Below are 18,201 nucleotides of genomic sequence, written 5' to 3'. Positions count from 1 at the left end.
AGGTAGGATACATTTTTACATCTAAAAGTGTAGCTAGATGCTAGCCAATTGTCTACATGTGACATTGTGGGATTTGTGACCATACGTCTTTGACAACAATATGCTTTTGTGATTTAGCAGATGCTTTTGATGTTGTAGTCTAGTCTCATTATTTCGGGTTCTTGGTAATTCAAGGTTTAAACTTCGATGCTATGGAAATTCAGACCACCCATAGACGAGGCCTTCGAAACAGAAAAGGAAAACTGAAGTCCTGTGTCAAAGTCAATAATAAAACGTGATTGACTTAAACTGTATTTTACTTCAGGAGGGACCTCGGAGGAAGAAGAGGAAATCAGAGGCAGGGCATGTGGAGGATTTGGCGGATCTGTTGGCTCTGGGAACGGTGGCGGGCAGCATTATCATTTACAGCGCAGTGAAGGGGGCACTGCACTGCACACTGGTAAGGACTGGGATGTAGCATGACTTTCATTGCCAATTTGGGAAGTACCAAAAATCATATTAAGCTCAATGTTGCTTGCGCAATGCAACTAAATGGTTGACTTTGTGGTTGAACATGGTACTTGAAAAATATGTATTATAGAAGACTGCAGTGACAAGTCACGGGTTAAAGTTCTGTCACCAGCTCTGTGCAATTAATTATTCGGTAGGACAGAAGCAGCAGGCTCCTGACCTTGTGGGTTAAGAGTTGAATACCCCTGAAATGTCCCGTGCATGGTCCAATATGTTTAAAATAAGTGAAACATTTCAATAGTTAGTTATTGGGCCCATTTCTGGAGGTGGAAGTTGTTTTAGATGGTGTCCGCATCCTTTTATTTGGAAACTTGAGTGTAATGTCTAAGTCACCAGAACTTAGCTTCTCAGTCCTTCAACATATCAATTAACCCGGGGAGGACCCCACATCTTCTAAGCAAGGGGACTGGAATTGGTCACAGTTTAATACATGTACAAAATCATAATTTTCCCTAAAATCATGGTGGTCGTAACTTTCTTACATGAATGGGGAGGTTAACTTGGCCCCAGACAATTGAGCTGAGATCGACTTAAAGAAAAATTCCAAGCAAGAAACTCCTAGTATTTGTTTCATTTTTCCATTGTTGACAGTCCCTAATTGTTTAGCTTGTCAGCCCTTAACTTTTCAAGAGATATTTCTTTGTAAATACATCCCTGTATGATGCGTTCATTTACAGTCATGGGATTTGTTTTGTAACTTCACAATTACTTTTTAGTCATCAACCTTGCATCTCAGGTAATATATAATTATTATTGAAATGTCTGATACTGTCTTTATCCAAACTGTAAACCATATGAATTTATTTGGTGTGAAATGTTCTTTCTCATTATTAAAGCTCATATTTAACCTCTGCTCCTTCCCAGGATGGAGGTCATAATGGGGGAGTGAACTGTGTTGAGTGGCACCCCGAGGACGGCCTGCTCTACAGCGGCTCAGACGACTCCTACATCGTAGAGTGGGACCTGCAGACAAGCAAGACCCGCTGGTGGGTACCTTCCCTTTCTGTGTTTGTAGAAATCAGTCACTCAAAGTAGCCTAAATTCAGAAGGTATTTCTCTGCGATAGTCTATGGCTTAGCAGTAACACCTTTTTAGGAGTTGAAAGGTCTGTCCTCCACCACAGGTTTCCCTCGCTGTATGAATCAGTTAATACCAGACTACATTCACAATGAAAGTGCATTTGAAATCTGTTATGGTGCGTCAATCTGATATTTCTAACTTGTGTAAATTTCGATATCCGGGAGAAAAACATTGGTCTAGCCACTCAAAGGCTATTAGACCTGGTTAGGTCAGGTGGAACTTTGTGTGGAGTATAGAACAGTGGCTAACAGACTGCTTACAAAGGCAAATGTCCCAGAGGAATCAAAAGCATCGGGAAGAATAGATAAGTTGTGCATCTGTATCAATGCACTTGGTAATTTAGAATTTTGTAAACCTTTGCCTTGGGTGGTGTAGCTGTAATTGCCGCCGCCCCCCCAGCAAACCTGTCCCCTGCCCATTGATACCCCAATCCTATCTTTTCTCTCTCCCACTCTCGTCAATAAACAATATGGCGGAAGGAATGGTTTCTTTATTTTATGGAAAACCCATTAATTGTCACTTTTTTCTCAACAGTAAGTGGAAGGCGGACCGTGCGTCAGTGACCAGTCTGTGTGTGAGTCCTGATGGCAAACTGCTGCTCTCAGCGGGACAGACCATCAAGATGTGGGACCTCAAGACCAAGGAGGTGTACCGGGTAAGTTAGTGGGACCTTTCCAGCAGTGACATGGCCCACATTCACATGAATTCATCATGATACTGTCCAGGGTGAACTGAAACCAAGGGTCCTATCCTCACCTTTTAGTTAATTTACAGTGCATTTGGACAGTATTCAAACACCTTGACTTTATCCACATTTTTTTTTCCATCCTTCAAAAATGGATGATAGTTTTTTCCCCTGTTAGTCTACATACAATACCCCATAATGACAAAGGAAAAACAGGGGTTAGACATTTTTGCAAATGTATAAATAAAAAAAAATATGTTCAAATGTACTTATTTTCAGACCCTGTTCTCAGTACTTTGGCAGTGATTACAGCCTCAAGTCTGCTTGGGTATGACGACAAGCTTGGCACACCTGTATTTGGGGAGTTTCTTCCTTTCTCTGCAGACCCCCCCCCCCCCCCCCCCAAGCTCTGTCAGGTTGGATGGGGAGCGCTGCTGCACAGCTATTTTCAGGTCTTTCCAGAGATGTTCGATCGGGTTCAAGTCCTGAAGCCTCCTGCGTTGTCTATGCTGTGTGCTTAGGGTCGGTGTCCTGTTGGAAGGCGAACCTTCGCCCCTGTCTGACGTCCTGAGTGCTACTGAGCAGGTTTTCATCAAGGATTTTTGTTCTTTGCTCCGTTCGTCTTTTTCTCGATCCTGACTAGTCTCCCAGTCTCTGCCGCTGAAAAACATCTCCACAGCATGATGCTGCCACCCATGCTTCACTGTAGGGGAGGTGCCAGGTTTCCTCCAGATGTGACTTTTGGCTTTCTGTCCAAAAAGTGCAATCTTGGTTTCATCAGACGAGCATTTTGTTTCATGGTATGATGGTAGTCCATTGGGTGTCTTTTGGCAAACTCCAAGTGGGCTGTCATGTTCCTTTTACTGAGGAGTGGCTTCCACTTGGCCACTCCACTTGGCCACCTTTGGTGGAGTGCCACAGATGGTTGTCCTTCTGGAAGGTTCTCCCATCTCCACAGAGGAACTCTGGACCCTCGGGTTCTTGGTCACCTTTCTGACTGAGGCCCTTCTCCCCGATTGCTCAGTTTGGCTGGGCGGCCAGCTCTATGAAGAGTCTTGGTGGTTCCAAACTTCCGTGTAAGAATGATGGAGGCCACTGTGTTCTTGAGGACCTTCAATGCTGAAGAAAAAAATAATGGTGCCCTTGCCCAGATGTTTTGACACAATCCTGTCTCGGAGATGTACGGACAATTCCTTAAACACCATTGCTTGGTTTTTGCTCTGACATGCACTGTCAACTGTGACGGATCAATGGAAACAGGATGCACCCAAGTTCAATTTTGAGTTTCAGAGAAAATGGTCAGGATAGTTGTGTAAATAAGGTTGTGTGTGTATGAACTCGGCAAAAAAAGAAACATCCTCACTGTCAACGGTTTGTTTTTAGCAAAAGTGTAAATATTCATATGAACACAAGATTCAACAACTGAGACAAACTGAACAAGTTCCATGTGTCCCTGAACAGAGGGGGTCAAAGTAACATGCATGAAGTACTGCAGTGCATCTCTTCCTCATGGACTGCACCAGATATACCAGTGTGAACTGTTACCCCACTCTTCCACCAAGGCAAGTTTCTGGGGGGAATGGCCCTAGCCCTCACCCTCCGATCCAACAGATCCCAGACCTGCTCAATGAGATTGAGATCTGGGCTCTTAACTGGCCATGGCAGAACACCGACCTTCCTGTCTTGCAGGAAATCACGAACGAGCAGTATGGCTGGTGGCATTGTCATGTCAGGATGAGCCTGCGGGAAGGGTACCATATGAGGGAAGAGGATGTCTTCCCTGTAACACACAGCGTTGCGATTGCCTGCAATGACAACAAGCCCAGTCAGATGATGCTGTGACACCGCTCCAGACCATGACGGACCTTAATAGTTACAGTACCCATTCCAGGGTTTTTTCTTTATTTTTGTTGTCTTCACTATTATGAAACAATGTAGTAAACATCACAACCATGAAATAACACATGGGATCATGTAGTAAACAAAAGTGTAAAGCAAATCTAAATATATTTAATACCAGCTTCATGAGGTAGTCACCTAGACTACATTTCAATTTACAGGTGTGCCTTAAGTTACATTTAGTTACATTTTCTCTGGGTGCCAGGAAGAGATGATTCTGGGGCCAGACCCTGGTCTCTACACAATAAGGACAGTTTGTACAGCAGATTCTTAACAATTCACAGCAGATGGTAATATACAAATCCTAACCCTGTTACCCATTCCATACATCTGTCATGTAGACTGAAGGGGGTGTGTCTTTGTTATAAAAGGCCAAAGTGTCGTTTGGCTCTCAACGAATCACTTATGGGTGGTTTGTTGACAAGCTCCATTACTGCAGTAATTAAATAGAGTTTGAAATGGAAGTCTGCTTTTTGGTTACAAAGTCCATATTATGGCAGGAACACAAATAAGCAAACATAAATAAATGGCAGTCCATTACTTTAAGACATGAAGCTCGGTCAATCTGGAAAATGTCAATAACTTTGAAATTATCTTCATGTGCAGTTGCTGAAACCATCAAGCGCTATGATGAAAGGGGCTCTCATGAGGACCGCCACAGGAAAGGAAAACCCAAAGTTATATCTGCTGCAGAGGATAAGTTCATTGAGTTACCAGCCGTAGAAATTGCAGAACAAATACATGCTTCACAGAGTTCAAGTAACAGACACATCTAAACATCAACTGTTCAGAGACTGTGTGAATCAGGCCTTCACGGTCAAATTACTGCAAAGAAACCATTAAAGGACACCAATAAGACTACTTGCTTGGGCCAAGAAACACGAGCAATGGATATTAGACAGGTGGAGAAATGTAAAAATGTGTTTGGTTCCAACCGCTGTCTTTGTGAGACTCTATAGGTGAAAGGATGATCTCCTTATATGTGGTTTCCACCGTGAAGCATGGAGGAGGTGGTGTGGGGGTGCTTGGCTGGTGACAGTCAGTGATTTATTTAGAATTCAAGTCACGTTTAACCAGCATGGCAACCACAGCATTCTGCAGCGATACGCCATCCTATCATTTGTGGAGTGCTGCATCAGATGACCTGGCCTCCACAATCACCCGACCTCAACCCAATTGATACAGTTTGGGATAAGTTGGACTGCGGAGTGAATAAAAAGCAGCCAACAAGTGCTTAGCGTGTTGGCACTCCTTTTGGCACTCTTTCAAGACGGTTGGAAATGCATTCCAGGTGACGACCTCCTGAAGCTGGTTGAGAGAGTGCCAAGAGAGTGCAAAGCTGTCATCAAGGCAAAGGGTGGCTAATAAGAATAATCTCAAACATAAAATATATATTTTGATTTAACGCCATTTTTTTTGGTTACTACATGATTCTATGTGTTCAGTTTTGATGTCTTCATAATTATTCCACAATGTAGAAAATAGTAAAAATGAGTACTTGTCAACTTTGACTGGTACTGTATGTAAAAACAATTTGCGGTGCAGTGGCAAATATATAAAATAAAAGTGGAGTAAACGATTGCTTATGCCATGGGGATGGGAGTGCTCCTGTCCATCTAGAGCAAGGATCTGATACTATTTCTGATTTAACTCACATCACCAATGTTGCTGTTGAGCATTTTTTTTACATTTTGAGAATGACACAATAGTTCCTCAAAGCCTATCATCTTTTCCAGCTCTCTCCCTTTGATAACCACTCAATGTGAAAGAGGAAAAAATGTCATACTCTGATCCGGTGGAAACGTCAAAATAGGCTTACTTGGTTACTTATCCCTTGTGCAAATACAATGTTTCAAGTTCCTTGCAGACCGGCCTTGTGTAGGCAATGTGATTTGTAGGATATTTTTGTCTGGATTTTTTTTTTTGCCTGCAGGCTGGTGTTATTTGTTGACTTATATGTAGGCTATTTTTACATATTGGCAAAAGTTTATTTTTTTTTTAAATAAAAGTTTCATTTTAATTTTGAATTGATAAACCATATGAAATTGATTTTGAGATTTTAAAAAATAAATAATTGTTCCTCGTGCTGGCACGCAGATCAGTATAAATGGTAAGATATCTTGGCATTCCGAATGGACAAGGTTGCGGACTGCTGCTGTAACCAATTACCGGCAACTTCAGGAGCGTAATGGCAGTGTGCTGAGACCAGCAGCTGGAGCACGTTGTTTTTCTTCTGGTTAGGTTATATTGATCTCAGGCTCCTTTTTGATTAATTTGTCACTTTGAATTGCAGTGCTTAAAGCATCATAGAGTTGGTTTTATTCAAACAGGTTGTCTATACTTGGAAAAATACATGTTTTAAAATTTCAACCAACCGATTGGCTGAAAGAACTGAAGAGTCTTGGTTGACAAATTGTGGGAGTGTTACCACCCTAGTACTGTTCCAGCAGTGTCAGATTTGGGTCGTGTTCAGTAGGTAACAAAACAGAAATGCAGAGGTAGTACCTGGACTTGGCCGATAAGAAAGCCTCTTCGTTGCAGAACATTTTCTGTTTCCTAATGAACACGTTCCAGAACAGTGATTACCTCAAGGAGGAGGAAATTATTCAAACGCCCCCTGTCTTTAAGATGTCTAACTCCCACTTGTTTTCATCAGAAGTTCACAGGTCACTCCACAGCTGTGACGAACCTGCGCTTCGCCACCACGCGTCCCCCGGACAGCAATGGCCTCTACTTCCTGTCCGGGGCGGCCCACGACAGACTCATCAGCGTGTGGTGAGAACGGACCGCCATAATGCTTTCCTCAGTAGATCCATTATACACAGGGGTTGTTTTATTGTGTTGCATGTGATTTGAAGTGACTTGTTTGAAGGAGCTCCTTTGTAAATGAGACCTGTCATTTGTCTCGACAGCCTGATTCTTTAAAGAATAGGATTGTCAAATGATATAAAAATTATTAGTCACAAATAATTCCTTGACTTTCTGTATTTAATCGATATTAATCGCTATGAATCTGCTCAAATTTGGCCTAAAAGATTTGAAAAGCAGTACATTGGGTTACAGGCATGCTTTGTAAGGGACATAGAAACAATCATTTGTATCAAAGTGCTCCCAATGTTTAAGTCTGCATAGTCTTTCTTAAACTCTGATTTAGAGTGCTTAAGTCTTACATTTCACTTTCAAAGGTGTTTAAACATGTGGTGGAGATAATTAGTGCTTCCATTATATTGTGCCTCATCTTAATTGTTGCTCCTGCGGCAAAAAAAATCTACAAAATTTAACATTAAATAATACTTGAGGCGCACTATTAAGATGTTAGAGCTATCGACATGTGTGCCTCTGTTTACGTCAAGTGCGTGTGTGAGTCAGGCTGTTGCCAGAGGAGAGAACAAGGTGGCCTAAACAGTTTGATAGGCAACACTAACTACGGCTGGGTTGATAAAGTGAAAATGTCCTACAAAGACATTGCCCTCTTTCGGAAGCAATTTTGCTTATGTAAGTGATTACATAAGCATAAGCACAACGTTCCTGCAGATTTTTGGCTTTTTAAACAATTTTTTGGTCTACATTAATGTGCATTAACCTGTTTCCTGCAATGACAATATCTGCCCTGTCCCTGTTGCTCTGCTGGCTCTCACTCTTGCTACCCATTCCACCCATGACTGCACCCCTGCCCAGTTATGTGAAATCTATGGATTGGGGCCTAATGAGTTTACTTCAATTGACTGATTGTACTGTAACTCGCAACAATTTTACTAAGTGTTGTATTTATATTTTTGTTCAGTATAATTGTTGGGAAGACAGAGGAATTCTGGCGCTTTGTCTGTGACCATCGGGTTCTTTGTCATCTCCCTGACCAAGGCCCTTATTCCCCTATTGCTCAGTGGCCGAGCGGCCTACCTCTAGGAAGAGTCAAACTTCTTCCATTTGAAGAATGATTGTGGCCGATGTGTTCTTGGTGACCTTCGATGCTGCAGAAATGTTTTGGTACCCTTCCCCAGATCTGTGTATTGACACAATCCTGTCCAATCAATTGAATTTATAACACGTGGACTCCAATTAAGTTGTTGAAACATCTCAAGGATGTTTAATGGAAAGGATGAGCTCAATTTCAAGTGTCATTGCAAAGGGTGTGAATACTTATGTAGATAAGGTATTTCGGTTATATTTTTTAGCTTAATTAAACTGGTATTCACTTTGTTATTATGGATTATTGTGTGTAGTTTGAGGGTCAAAAAACAATTTAATCCATATTATAAGGCTGTAATGTAACAATGTGGAAAAGTCGAGGGGTCTGAATTCTTTCCGAATGCACTTGTGCACAGCCTGCAAATTTTTTTGTGGGACATAAGATTTATCTTTGATCTGTTGCATGGCTACCTAGCAATATCATATTTGGTTTGCAATCTACGAATGTGTTGAGTTCCGACCCTTGGGTGGTAAATGGTGTGGCATAGGCTAGGCCCTATGCAAATATTCACAAATGCAGAGCAAAAAATATATTTATGTTTTTGTAATACTTCCAAGAGTTACTGTGTGTAGGTTTTTTTATTTTATTTATTTTTTAGACCCACTCTTAGGACGTTGTTAAGGTTAGACTGGTGTGTTTGAGGAATTCTGGTTAAAAATTCTGCTCAAATGATTTTTTCTTTTGCATAACTGTTATTTAACTAGACAAGTCAGTTAAGAATAAATTATTTTTTACAAAGATGGGCTACACGGGCCAAACCTGGACGACGATAGGCTAATTGTGCCGCCCCGGCTGGTTGTGATACAGCCTGGATTCAAACCAGGGTGTCTGTAGTGACGCCTCTATCACTGAGATGCATTGCTTTAGACTCTTAGACAGCGGCCTAGCTCTCCAGATGGCCAGTTGCCCATATATTTGATACACTGAGTGTACAAAACATTAAGAACACCTTCCTAATATTAAGTTCACCCCACCTTTGCCCTCAGAACAGCCTCAATTTGTTGGGGCATGGACTCTACAATGTGTCAAGTGTTCCACATGGACGGTGGCCCATGTTGAATCCAATGCTTCCCACAGTTGTCAAGTTGGCAGGATGTCCTTTGGGTGGTGGACTATTCTTGATATACATGAGAAACGGTTGGGTGACAAACCCAGCAGTGTTGCAGGTCTTAAATCAACCCGGTGTGCCTGGCCCCTATAAGCACCTTTGAGCGGTTAACTTTTGTCTTGGATTCACCTGGTCAGTCTGTCATTGAAAGAGAAGGTCTTCATAATGTTCTGTACATTAAGTGCAGAATATATTACTATGGCATTTTTCATAGTGTTATCTTTATCGTATTGTCATACTAAGCTAGTATTGATATTGAAACCCAAATTCTGAAATTTGTTTTTGATTAGCTCCCTTAGGGTAGCCTCCACATGCATATGGCCAACCCCATGCTTTAGACATCTATAGCCTAGCCACAATGCTACTACAGCATAGGGATGGGCATGGTTATCCAAACGGACGTTAGTATTCGATTAGTTGCGGTAGTATTAATTGGAGAAATAAGCCTACTTTTAATGAGGCTTTGTCTAAAATGTAAATCTGTGAAATTGCTACATATAAGTCAGCGGTCACATTTAGCTTTCAGAAATCTGCATTTTCAAAAAACAGACCTAAAAAAACAATCATGTTATTTTTTGCTTCAATAGTGTTTAGGGGCATGTCACTAGTTTTTATTCACACAAAATACATTAGTGCTACACATTTTGACAGAAAGTACTTCATCAGATGACAACCAAAGTGCAACACAATTTGGATAGCAACCGCACATAAATAGGCGTACAATGAAAAGGCAAGGTATTTTTTTGCCAAAATGATACAAGGCCATATTTCTACAGTTTATAGTAGAAGAAATGGGGCCAGCTACATTTCCTTATGTTTTGCTTGAAGTTAATCTTGCATTTTGGAAAGTACTGGAGCAGAATTTCGTGATCCAAGCTAAAAAAAAAATCCAAGTGGAAAAGTGCAACTGAAGCACAGAATTAGACCTTTTACATTCATAATTTGGAGCAAACCCTGAGTGAAGCCGAGCAGAATTTACACTAAAAAGCCTTTTTAGATCTGCGTTCTTTCCTTTTCTGTTTGAGCAACGCGACCCCTGCAAGGATAGGCAGTGACATTTGAAATGTTTATTAAACCGTTGTGAATTTGAGTGCACCCCATAAAGTTAACAATTAAAAAGGTAAATATTTCCTTCCCTATTATTAACGTTAACTTTTACATCCCTGATTAACAAATGTGTTTGTCTTCAATTGATTTGTATTGGTCACTTGCTGCCAAGAACTCAAGGTTAAGTTTACAAATGAAAAAAGCAAAGCCAAATGGCTCGTCTTTGGGCTGGTGTGTGCTTCATCTTCATGTCTGTCTATCCACCCCTCAGGCAAGTCCAGGAGGACAGCAATGACAAGAACTCGGTGGTGTCCTTCACCCTGACGGATGACCCCCAGCACATTGACCTCTTCACTTCCAACAGCAAGGAAGAGGTGAGTCGGCCTTGCCTCACTGGAGGTATAGTAGGGGTCCGTTTTACCTAACAAGTTTCAGTTCACCAAACGTCCCCCAGTGAAGGACCCAGGAGCACTGGCTGTGGAAGTTAATCTATATCACTCGCTCACTCTCCACCCTGCTTTCTCAATCGTCATTGTCTACTCCCTTCTTACCACACTGTGCCCTGACCTAATGGCTGTGAGATTGAGATCTGAGGGGATGGAGCGTATCCTCTGTAAAATAATAAAGGGGCTGTTGACCAAGCTTGATTCACTGATAAGTGCCTACCTTGGTTCAAGACATTCCTTAGAAACTGTGGGTGTGCATTTGGGGTCTAAGGCAAGGTTGTGGTGGGTGATTTGGGACTGGACCTCTGACACATGCCTAATGCTATTTCTCCTTCTCCTAGGCGGTGAGGCTGGCGGTTGTGTGTAAAGATGGGCAGCTTCATCTCTTTGAGCACTTTCTGAACGGGTTAGTCTCTAAAACCTTGTCCCTTCCTGTCACTGTGCAAGGCGGACTCTTCTTATTCCTCTAGCACAACAAGGATCATATCCTCATATTAATTTACAGCGATTTAGCAGTCAATACCAACACACCTTTCCCCTGTCACTGGGCAAGGCGGAGTACTTAAATGGCACTGAGTCTTATACATTATCTGTCAGGGAAAGAGAGAACGTTCAATGAGGGAAAGGCTGGTTCCTGCTATGGGCACAGACGTATAGTAGTATGACAATTGCCAATTTCAGGAATGAAGTGATGTTTATAGTAGGGTAAAGAAAATCCTTTGGCATCAAGTGACCATAAAATTGTTACATGGTAGTTAGCCAGCGTAATTGGTGTAGTAGTTAGATTGTTATATAGTACTGACAGCTGACATTTGATTTACTCTAATTATAGTGCTGGTACACATTATTACATGGTAAACCAGTGTTTTCCACAAACGCATGGAGTAGCCAGCCAAATAAAAAAAAGTAGCCAGCCAGATTCCCAAAATGTTTGCCGAACAAGCTTTTATTTTGGTGGCCTCTGGTACATTCTATTGCTAGATTGGTATTTTCAACTAGCAACCAGGGTTTGAAATTAATACCCTACAAATGTGGGTATGTTTTGTCATTGGTGGCTAAGAATGTATATTTCACCAGCCATGTTGGCAGGTGGTTAAACAGAGCAAATGTCCAAATCTCACATGATGAATTTGGTTGAATTGACAGACTATTAGTGTGACATTATCTTGTTTCCTGGCCAGTTACATCATTATGTTCACATGCTAGGTTGCTTTTCAATGTTTGAGTTTGCAACTGTCTGCTGCTGAGACGACATTGCAATCTGAGATTTTTTTAAAAAATCAGACAAGCGTGTGCCCATATTATGACGGTAACGGCCTGTCCCTTAAAGGTCCCGCTAAACATATTTTCCTCAGCCCTCCTAGTGGCCAGTGATTTTATGTAGGTATACTAAAATCAGTTTGGGCTCAATTTCTACCAGCATGTCACCTGTTCAACAAGAGGCAAAACAACTCAAGATCACCTTTACTCCACACAAAGCTTTGCCTTGCCCTCCATTTATCAAATCTTACAATAATGCCATCTTCCTGATTCTTGAACCGGCAAAGCATCAATACAGGACTAAGATTGAATCCAACTACACCTGCTCCGACGCTCGTCGGATGTGGCAAGGCTCACAAACTATCAGTGATGACAAAGGGAAATCCAGGCGAGAGCTGTCCATTAACTCAAGCCTAAAAGATTAACTAAATGCCTTCTATGCTAGCTTTGAAGCAAGCAACACTGAACCATACGTGAGAGCACCAGCTGTTCCGGACGACTGAGATCATGCTCTCCTTAGTGGACGTGAGTAAGACATTTTAAACAGGTTAACATTCACAAGGCTGCAGGGCCAGACGGATTACCAGGACACTTACTTTGCAAATGCGCTGTCAAGTGGCTTCACTGACATTTTCAACCTTTCCCTGTCCGAGTCTAATACCAGCATGTTTTAAGCAGACCACCATAGTAGTGTCTGTGCCCAAGAAAGACAGTACTTTTGCCCAGGTAACCTATTGCACCGTGCACTCACATCTGTAGCCATGAAATGCCTCAAGGCTAGAAACCCTGGACCCACTTCAATTAGTATACCGCCCAAACAGATCTACAGATGCAATCTCTATTGCACTCCACGCTGCCCTTTCCCACCTGGACAAAAGGAAAACTGTGGATGCTCATCATTGACTACAGCTCAGCATTCAACTCCAATGTGCCCTCCAAGCTCATCACTAAGGTGCATGGTACTGAATCCCTCCCTCTACAATTGGATCCTGTACTTCCTGATGGGCTGCCGCTAGGTATTGAGGGTCAGTGTGGCGGATGTGTTGCCCACCCTCAACACCTGGCTGCAGCTCATCAGGGAGTACAGGATCCAATTTGTAGAGGGAGGGATGAGGCCCCCCTGGTGCATGCGTAATCCCCTCCGGCACTCCGTTCACCTACTACGACTGTGTGGCTGTGCACGACTCCCAACACCATGTTTGCCAATAACACGGTGGTGGTGGGCCTGAACAATAACGAGACTGCTTATAGGGAGGTTAGAGACCTGGCAGTGTTGTGACGGGACTACAACCTCTCCCTCAATGTGAACAAGACAAAATATGGTTATAGTGGAATAGAGGAAACTGAGGGTCGAACCCGCCCCCATTCACATCGACAGGGCTGTAGTGGAGCAGGTCGAGAGCTTCAAGTTCCTCGGCGTCCACGTCTAAGGCCCTATCATGGTCCAAACATACCAACATGGTTGGAATGACAACACCTCTTCCCCCCCTCAGGCTGAACATTTTGTCATGGGCCCTCTGATCTTCTACAGCTGCACCATTGAGAGCATCTTGGCTGGCTGCATCCCCGTTGGCATAGCAACTGCTCGGCATTCGACCACAAGGCTCTACAGAGTAGTGTACGGCTCAGTACATCACTGGGGCCAAGCTCCCTGCCATCCAGGACCTCTATACCATGCGGTGTCAGGAAGAGTCCAGCCACCCATATGGCAAATGCTACCGGAGCACGAAGTCTGGCACCAAAAGGCTCCTGAACAGCTTCTACCCCCCAAGCCATAAGGCTGCTAAATGGCTATGAGGACTGCAGTGACCCTTTTTGACTATGCCACACCCCATAATGGCAAAGCAAATACTTTGGCAGCGATTATAGCCTCAAGTCTTTTTTTGGTAGGATGCTACAGACACCTGTATTTTAGGGAGTTTCTCCCATTCTTCTCTGCAGATCCTCATGCTCTGTCAGGTTGGATGGGGAGCGTTGCTGCACAGCTATTTTCAGGTCTCTCCAGAGATTGTCGATCAGGTTTATGTCCGGGCTCTGGCTGGGCCACTTTCAGTCAATTCTGACCAGTCTATCCAGTCCCTGACACTGAGAAACATCCCCACAGCTTGATGCTGCAACCACCGTGCTTCACTGTAGGGGTGGTGCCAGTTTTCCTCCAGACGTGAAGCTTGATATTCAGGCCAAAGAGTTCAATCTTGATTTCATCAAACCAGAGGATCTTGTTTCTTGATCAGTCCTTTAGTGCCTTTTACTGAAGAGTAGCTTCTGTCTGGCCAGGACCATAAAGGCCTGATTGGTGAAGTTCTGCAGAGATGGTTGTCATTCTGGAATGTTCTCCCATCTCCAGAGGAACTCTGTCAGTGTGACCATTGGGTTCTTGGTCACCTCCCTCACCATGGCCCTTCTCCCATGTTTGCTCAGTTTGGCCGAGTTGCCAGCTCTAAGATGTCTTGGTGGTTCCAAAGTTCTTCCAATTTAATAATGGCGACTGTTGTTAGATCCCATCAAAGCTGAAGGAATGTTTTGATACCCTTCCCTAGATCTGTGGCACAACACAATCCTGTCTCGGAGCTCTACGGACAATTCCTTCGACCTCATGGCTTAGTTTTTGCTCTGACTTGCACTGTCAACTGTGGGACCTTTTATATAGACAGGTGTGTGCCTTTCCAAATCATGTCCAATCAATTAAATTTACCACAGGTGGACTCCAAGTTGTAGAAACATCTCAAGGATGATCAATGGAATCAGGATGCACCTGAGCTCAATTTTGAATCTCATAGCAAAGGTGCTGAGAACTTATTTACATAAGTATATATTTTTTTAATTTGTAATAAATTAGCAAAAAGTGTGGCACAGCTAGCACCTCGATGCAGTTTCTTAGACCAAAGTGGCTCTCGGAGGATGTTGGTACCATTCTTTATTCATGGCTGTGTTCAGGCAAAATTGTGAGTGAGCCCACCCCCTTGGCTGAGAAGCAACCTTAGATAAGAATGGTCTCAGGATGCTTTACTGTTGGCATGACACAGGACTGATGGTAGTGCTCACCTTGTCTTCTCCGCACAAGCTTTTTTCCGGATGCACCAAACAATCGGAAAGGGGATTCATCAGAGAATATGACTTTACCCCAGTCCTCAGCAATCCAATCCCTGTACCTTTTGCAGAATATCAGTCTGTCCCTGATGTTTTTCCTGGATAGAAGTGGCTTCTTTGCTGCCCTTCTTGACACCAGGCCATCCTCCAAAAGTCTTCGCCTCACTGTGTGTGCAGATGCACTCAACCTGCCTGCTGCCATTCCTGAGCAAGCTCTGTACTGGTGGTGCCCAGATCCCGCAGCTGAATCAACTTTAGGAGACGGTACTGGCGATTGCTGGACTTTCTTGGGTGACCTGAAGCCTTCACAACATTTGAACTGCTCTCCTTGAAGTTCTTGATGATCTGATAAATGGTTGATTTAGGTGCAATCTTACTAGCAGCAATATCCTTGCCTCTGAAGCCCTTTATGTGCAAAGCAATGATGACGGCATGAGTTTCCTTGCCAGTGACCATGATTGACAGAGGAAGAACAATGTTTCCAAGCACCACCCTCCCTTTGAAGCTTCCAGTCTGTTATTCGAACTCAATCAGCATGACAGAGTGATCTCCAGCCTTGTCCTCGTCAACACTCACGCCTGTGTTAACGAGAGAATCACTGACATAATGTCAGCTGGTGCTTTTGTGGCAGGGCTGAAATGCAGTGGAAATGTGTTTTTGGGATTCAGTTCCTTTACATGGAAATGAGGGACTTTGCAATTAATTGCAATTCATGTGATTACTCTTCTTAACATTCTGGAGTATATGCAAATTGCCATCATACAAACTGAGGCAGCAGGTTCATTCTAGCTGGAGAGGGCTCGGCAGACTTATTTGACTAGCGAAATTTAAACTAGCCTGCTTAATTTACGTGGAAAAGGTACCCGGTTGACCACGATTTCTGTAATTGACTGTATAGCTGGCTAGTGGGAAAACACTGGTACACTTCTGATACCTAGGTCGTGTTCAGTAGGCATGAAATGGAAGGAAAGGGGAGGGGCTCATCTGAACCTGTCCAATAAGAAACCATGTTGTTTTTCTGTTGCCCACCAGTTTGTTACGGTGTGCCCTACTTACAAGACCCTGTTTATTTGAAATGCCCTTCTCCACCTTTACTTTTATGTAGGCCTTGTAAGAAGCCGCTGTCCCCCTCCTGTACAGTCCAGATGTCTGGGCTTGAGGACATCCCCGTGCCCGTTCCTCTGTTGGCCGCGGCCCTCACCGCGGACACACGCAGCCTCCTGCTTGCCTATGGCAGCTACCTGCAGCCAGTCATGGAGAGATTGGTGAGTGGTGCACAGTTCAATTGAATAGTGTTCTCTCCAACACGCAAATGTAACCCGTCAAGTAGACGTTTACTGCTCAAGGTTGTAGTGCAGGTAGCTAATAAAGGATTGTCTTTATTTATTAAGTCTAGGTTGATAATAGGCGAGCAATATTCCTGACTTGAATGTCGTTTGTGCCGTGGCTCGTCAATGTACAGGTCTCACTTTGACCTGGTCTCACTTTGGTTTTTGCGTTGGTTTCAGCAGAACACGACTTTCTACCCAGTTAGAAAATGTGAATATCCGGGGGAAAAAATGAATGCAAAAGAAAATATGGACGTAGATGAATTGCGACCAGATTGATGGACTGTTCAGCAAACATGTTACCTGTGTTAATCTGTCAGTAAATCAGACACCATGCTCCCTTGGTAATGGCACATGCTGTCCTGTGCCTCACCCAGTCAAGAAATTATTTATAGCGCAGAAGATAAAATACTACATTTTTATTGTTCGGTGCATTCGGGAAGTATTTAGGCACCTTGACACTTCACATTTTGTTACATTTCAACCCTATTCTAAAATGGATACAAAAAATCTCAATCTACACACATTTTAAATACAGAAAATATACCTTATTTACATAAGTATTCATACCCTCTACTATGAGACTCGAAATTGTGCTCCGATGCATCCTGATTCCATTTATCATCCTTAAGATGTTTCCACCACTTGATTGGAGTCCACCTGTGGTAAATTCAATTGATTGCACATGATTTGGAAAGGCACACAGCTGTCTATAGAAGGTGCCACAGTTGACAGTGCATTTTAGAGCAAACACCAAGCCATGTCGAAGGAATTGTCGTAGAGCTCCGAGACAGGATTGTGTGGAGGCCCAGATTTGGGGACGGGTACCAAAACATTTCGGTAGCATTGAAGTTCCACAAGAACACAGTGGCCTCCATTCTTAAATGGAAGAAGATTGGAACCACCAAGACCCTTCCTGGAGCTGGCCGCCCAGCCAAACTGAGCAATCGGGGAAGACCAAGAACCCAATGGTCAGAGTTCCTCTGTGGAGATGGGAGAACCTTCCAGATGGACACCCATCTCTGCAGCACTCCACCCATCAGGCCTTTATGGTAGCGTGGTCAGATGGAAGCCACTCTTCAGTAAAAGCCACATGACAGCCCACTTGCCAAAGGGTATCTAAAGACAGTCAGACCATGAGAAACATCCTCTGGTCTGATGAAACCAAGATTGAACTTTTTTGTCACATCTGGAGGGAATCTGGCATCATCCCTACGGTGAAGCATGGTGGTGGCAGCATGCTGTTGGGTTGTTTGTCAGTGGCAGATACTGGGAGACTTGTCAGAATTGAGGAAAGTACATAGATCCTTGATGAGAACTTGCTCCAGAAGTGTCCTTGCGTGGCCCAGCCAGAGCCAGGGCTTGAACCCGATCGAACATCTCTGGAGAGACCTGAAAATAGCTGTGCAGCAGCTCTCCCCATCCAACCTGACAGAGCTTGAGGGGATCTGCAGACAGGAATGGAAGAAACTCCCCAAATACAGGTGTGCCAAGCTTGTAGCATCATACCCAAGAGGACTCAAGGCTGTAATCGTAGCCAAAGGTGCTTCAAAGTACTGAGTAAAGGGTCTGAATACTAATGTAAATGTGATTTCTGTTTAAAACATTTTAATAATAATCTAAACCTGTTCACTCTCATTATGGGCTATTGTGTTGATTGAGTAAAAAAACAATAATCCCTTTTAGAATAAGGCTATAATTGAACTGTGGAAAAAGTAGGTGTCTGAATACCTTCCTAATTTTTTATTTATTTTTTTATTTCACCTTTATTTAACCAG

General features: G+C 43.2%; 1 protein-coding gene across 1 annotated transcript in view; it reads left to right on the top strand.

Moving 5' to 3' along the window:
- LOC110505246 (WD repeat-containing protein 43) overlaps positions 1-18,201 on the top strand; it is a 41,467-nt gene that overhangs the window by 1,065 nt on the left and 22,201 nt on the right. The window contains exons 2-8 of the mRNA XM_021584350.2: positions 305-439; positions 1,375-1,496; positions 2,125-2,245; positions 6,831-6,949; positions 10,571-10,673; positions 11,087-11,151; positions 16,201-16,360. Of these exons, the coding sequence (XP_021440025.1) occupies positions 305-439; positions 1,375-1,496; positions 2,125-2,245; positions 6,831-6,949; positions 10,571-10,673; positions 11,087-11,151; positions 16,201-16,360 (825 nt within the window). The remainder of the gene's footprint in view (positions 1-304; positions 440-1,374; positions 1,497-2,124; positions 2,246-6,830; positions 6,950-10,570; positions 10,674-11,086; positions 11,152-16,200; positions 16,361-18,201) is intronic.

This window comes from Oncorhynchus mykiss, chromosome 25 (genome assembly GCF_013265735.2).
Source record: "Oncorhynchus mykiss isolate Arlee chromosome 25, USDA_OmykA_1.1, whole genome shotgun sequence".
Lineage (NCBI taxonomy): Eukaryota > Metazoa > Chordata > Actinopteri > Salmoniformes > Salmonidae > Oncorhynchus > Oncorhynchus mykiss.
The sequence above is the reverse complement of the archived record's forward strand: the minus strand, read 5'-3'. Positions and strand labels throughout refer to the sequence as shown.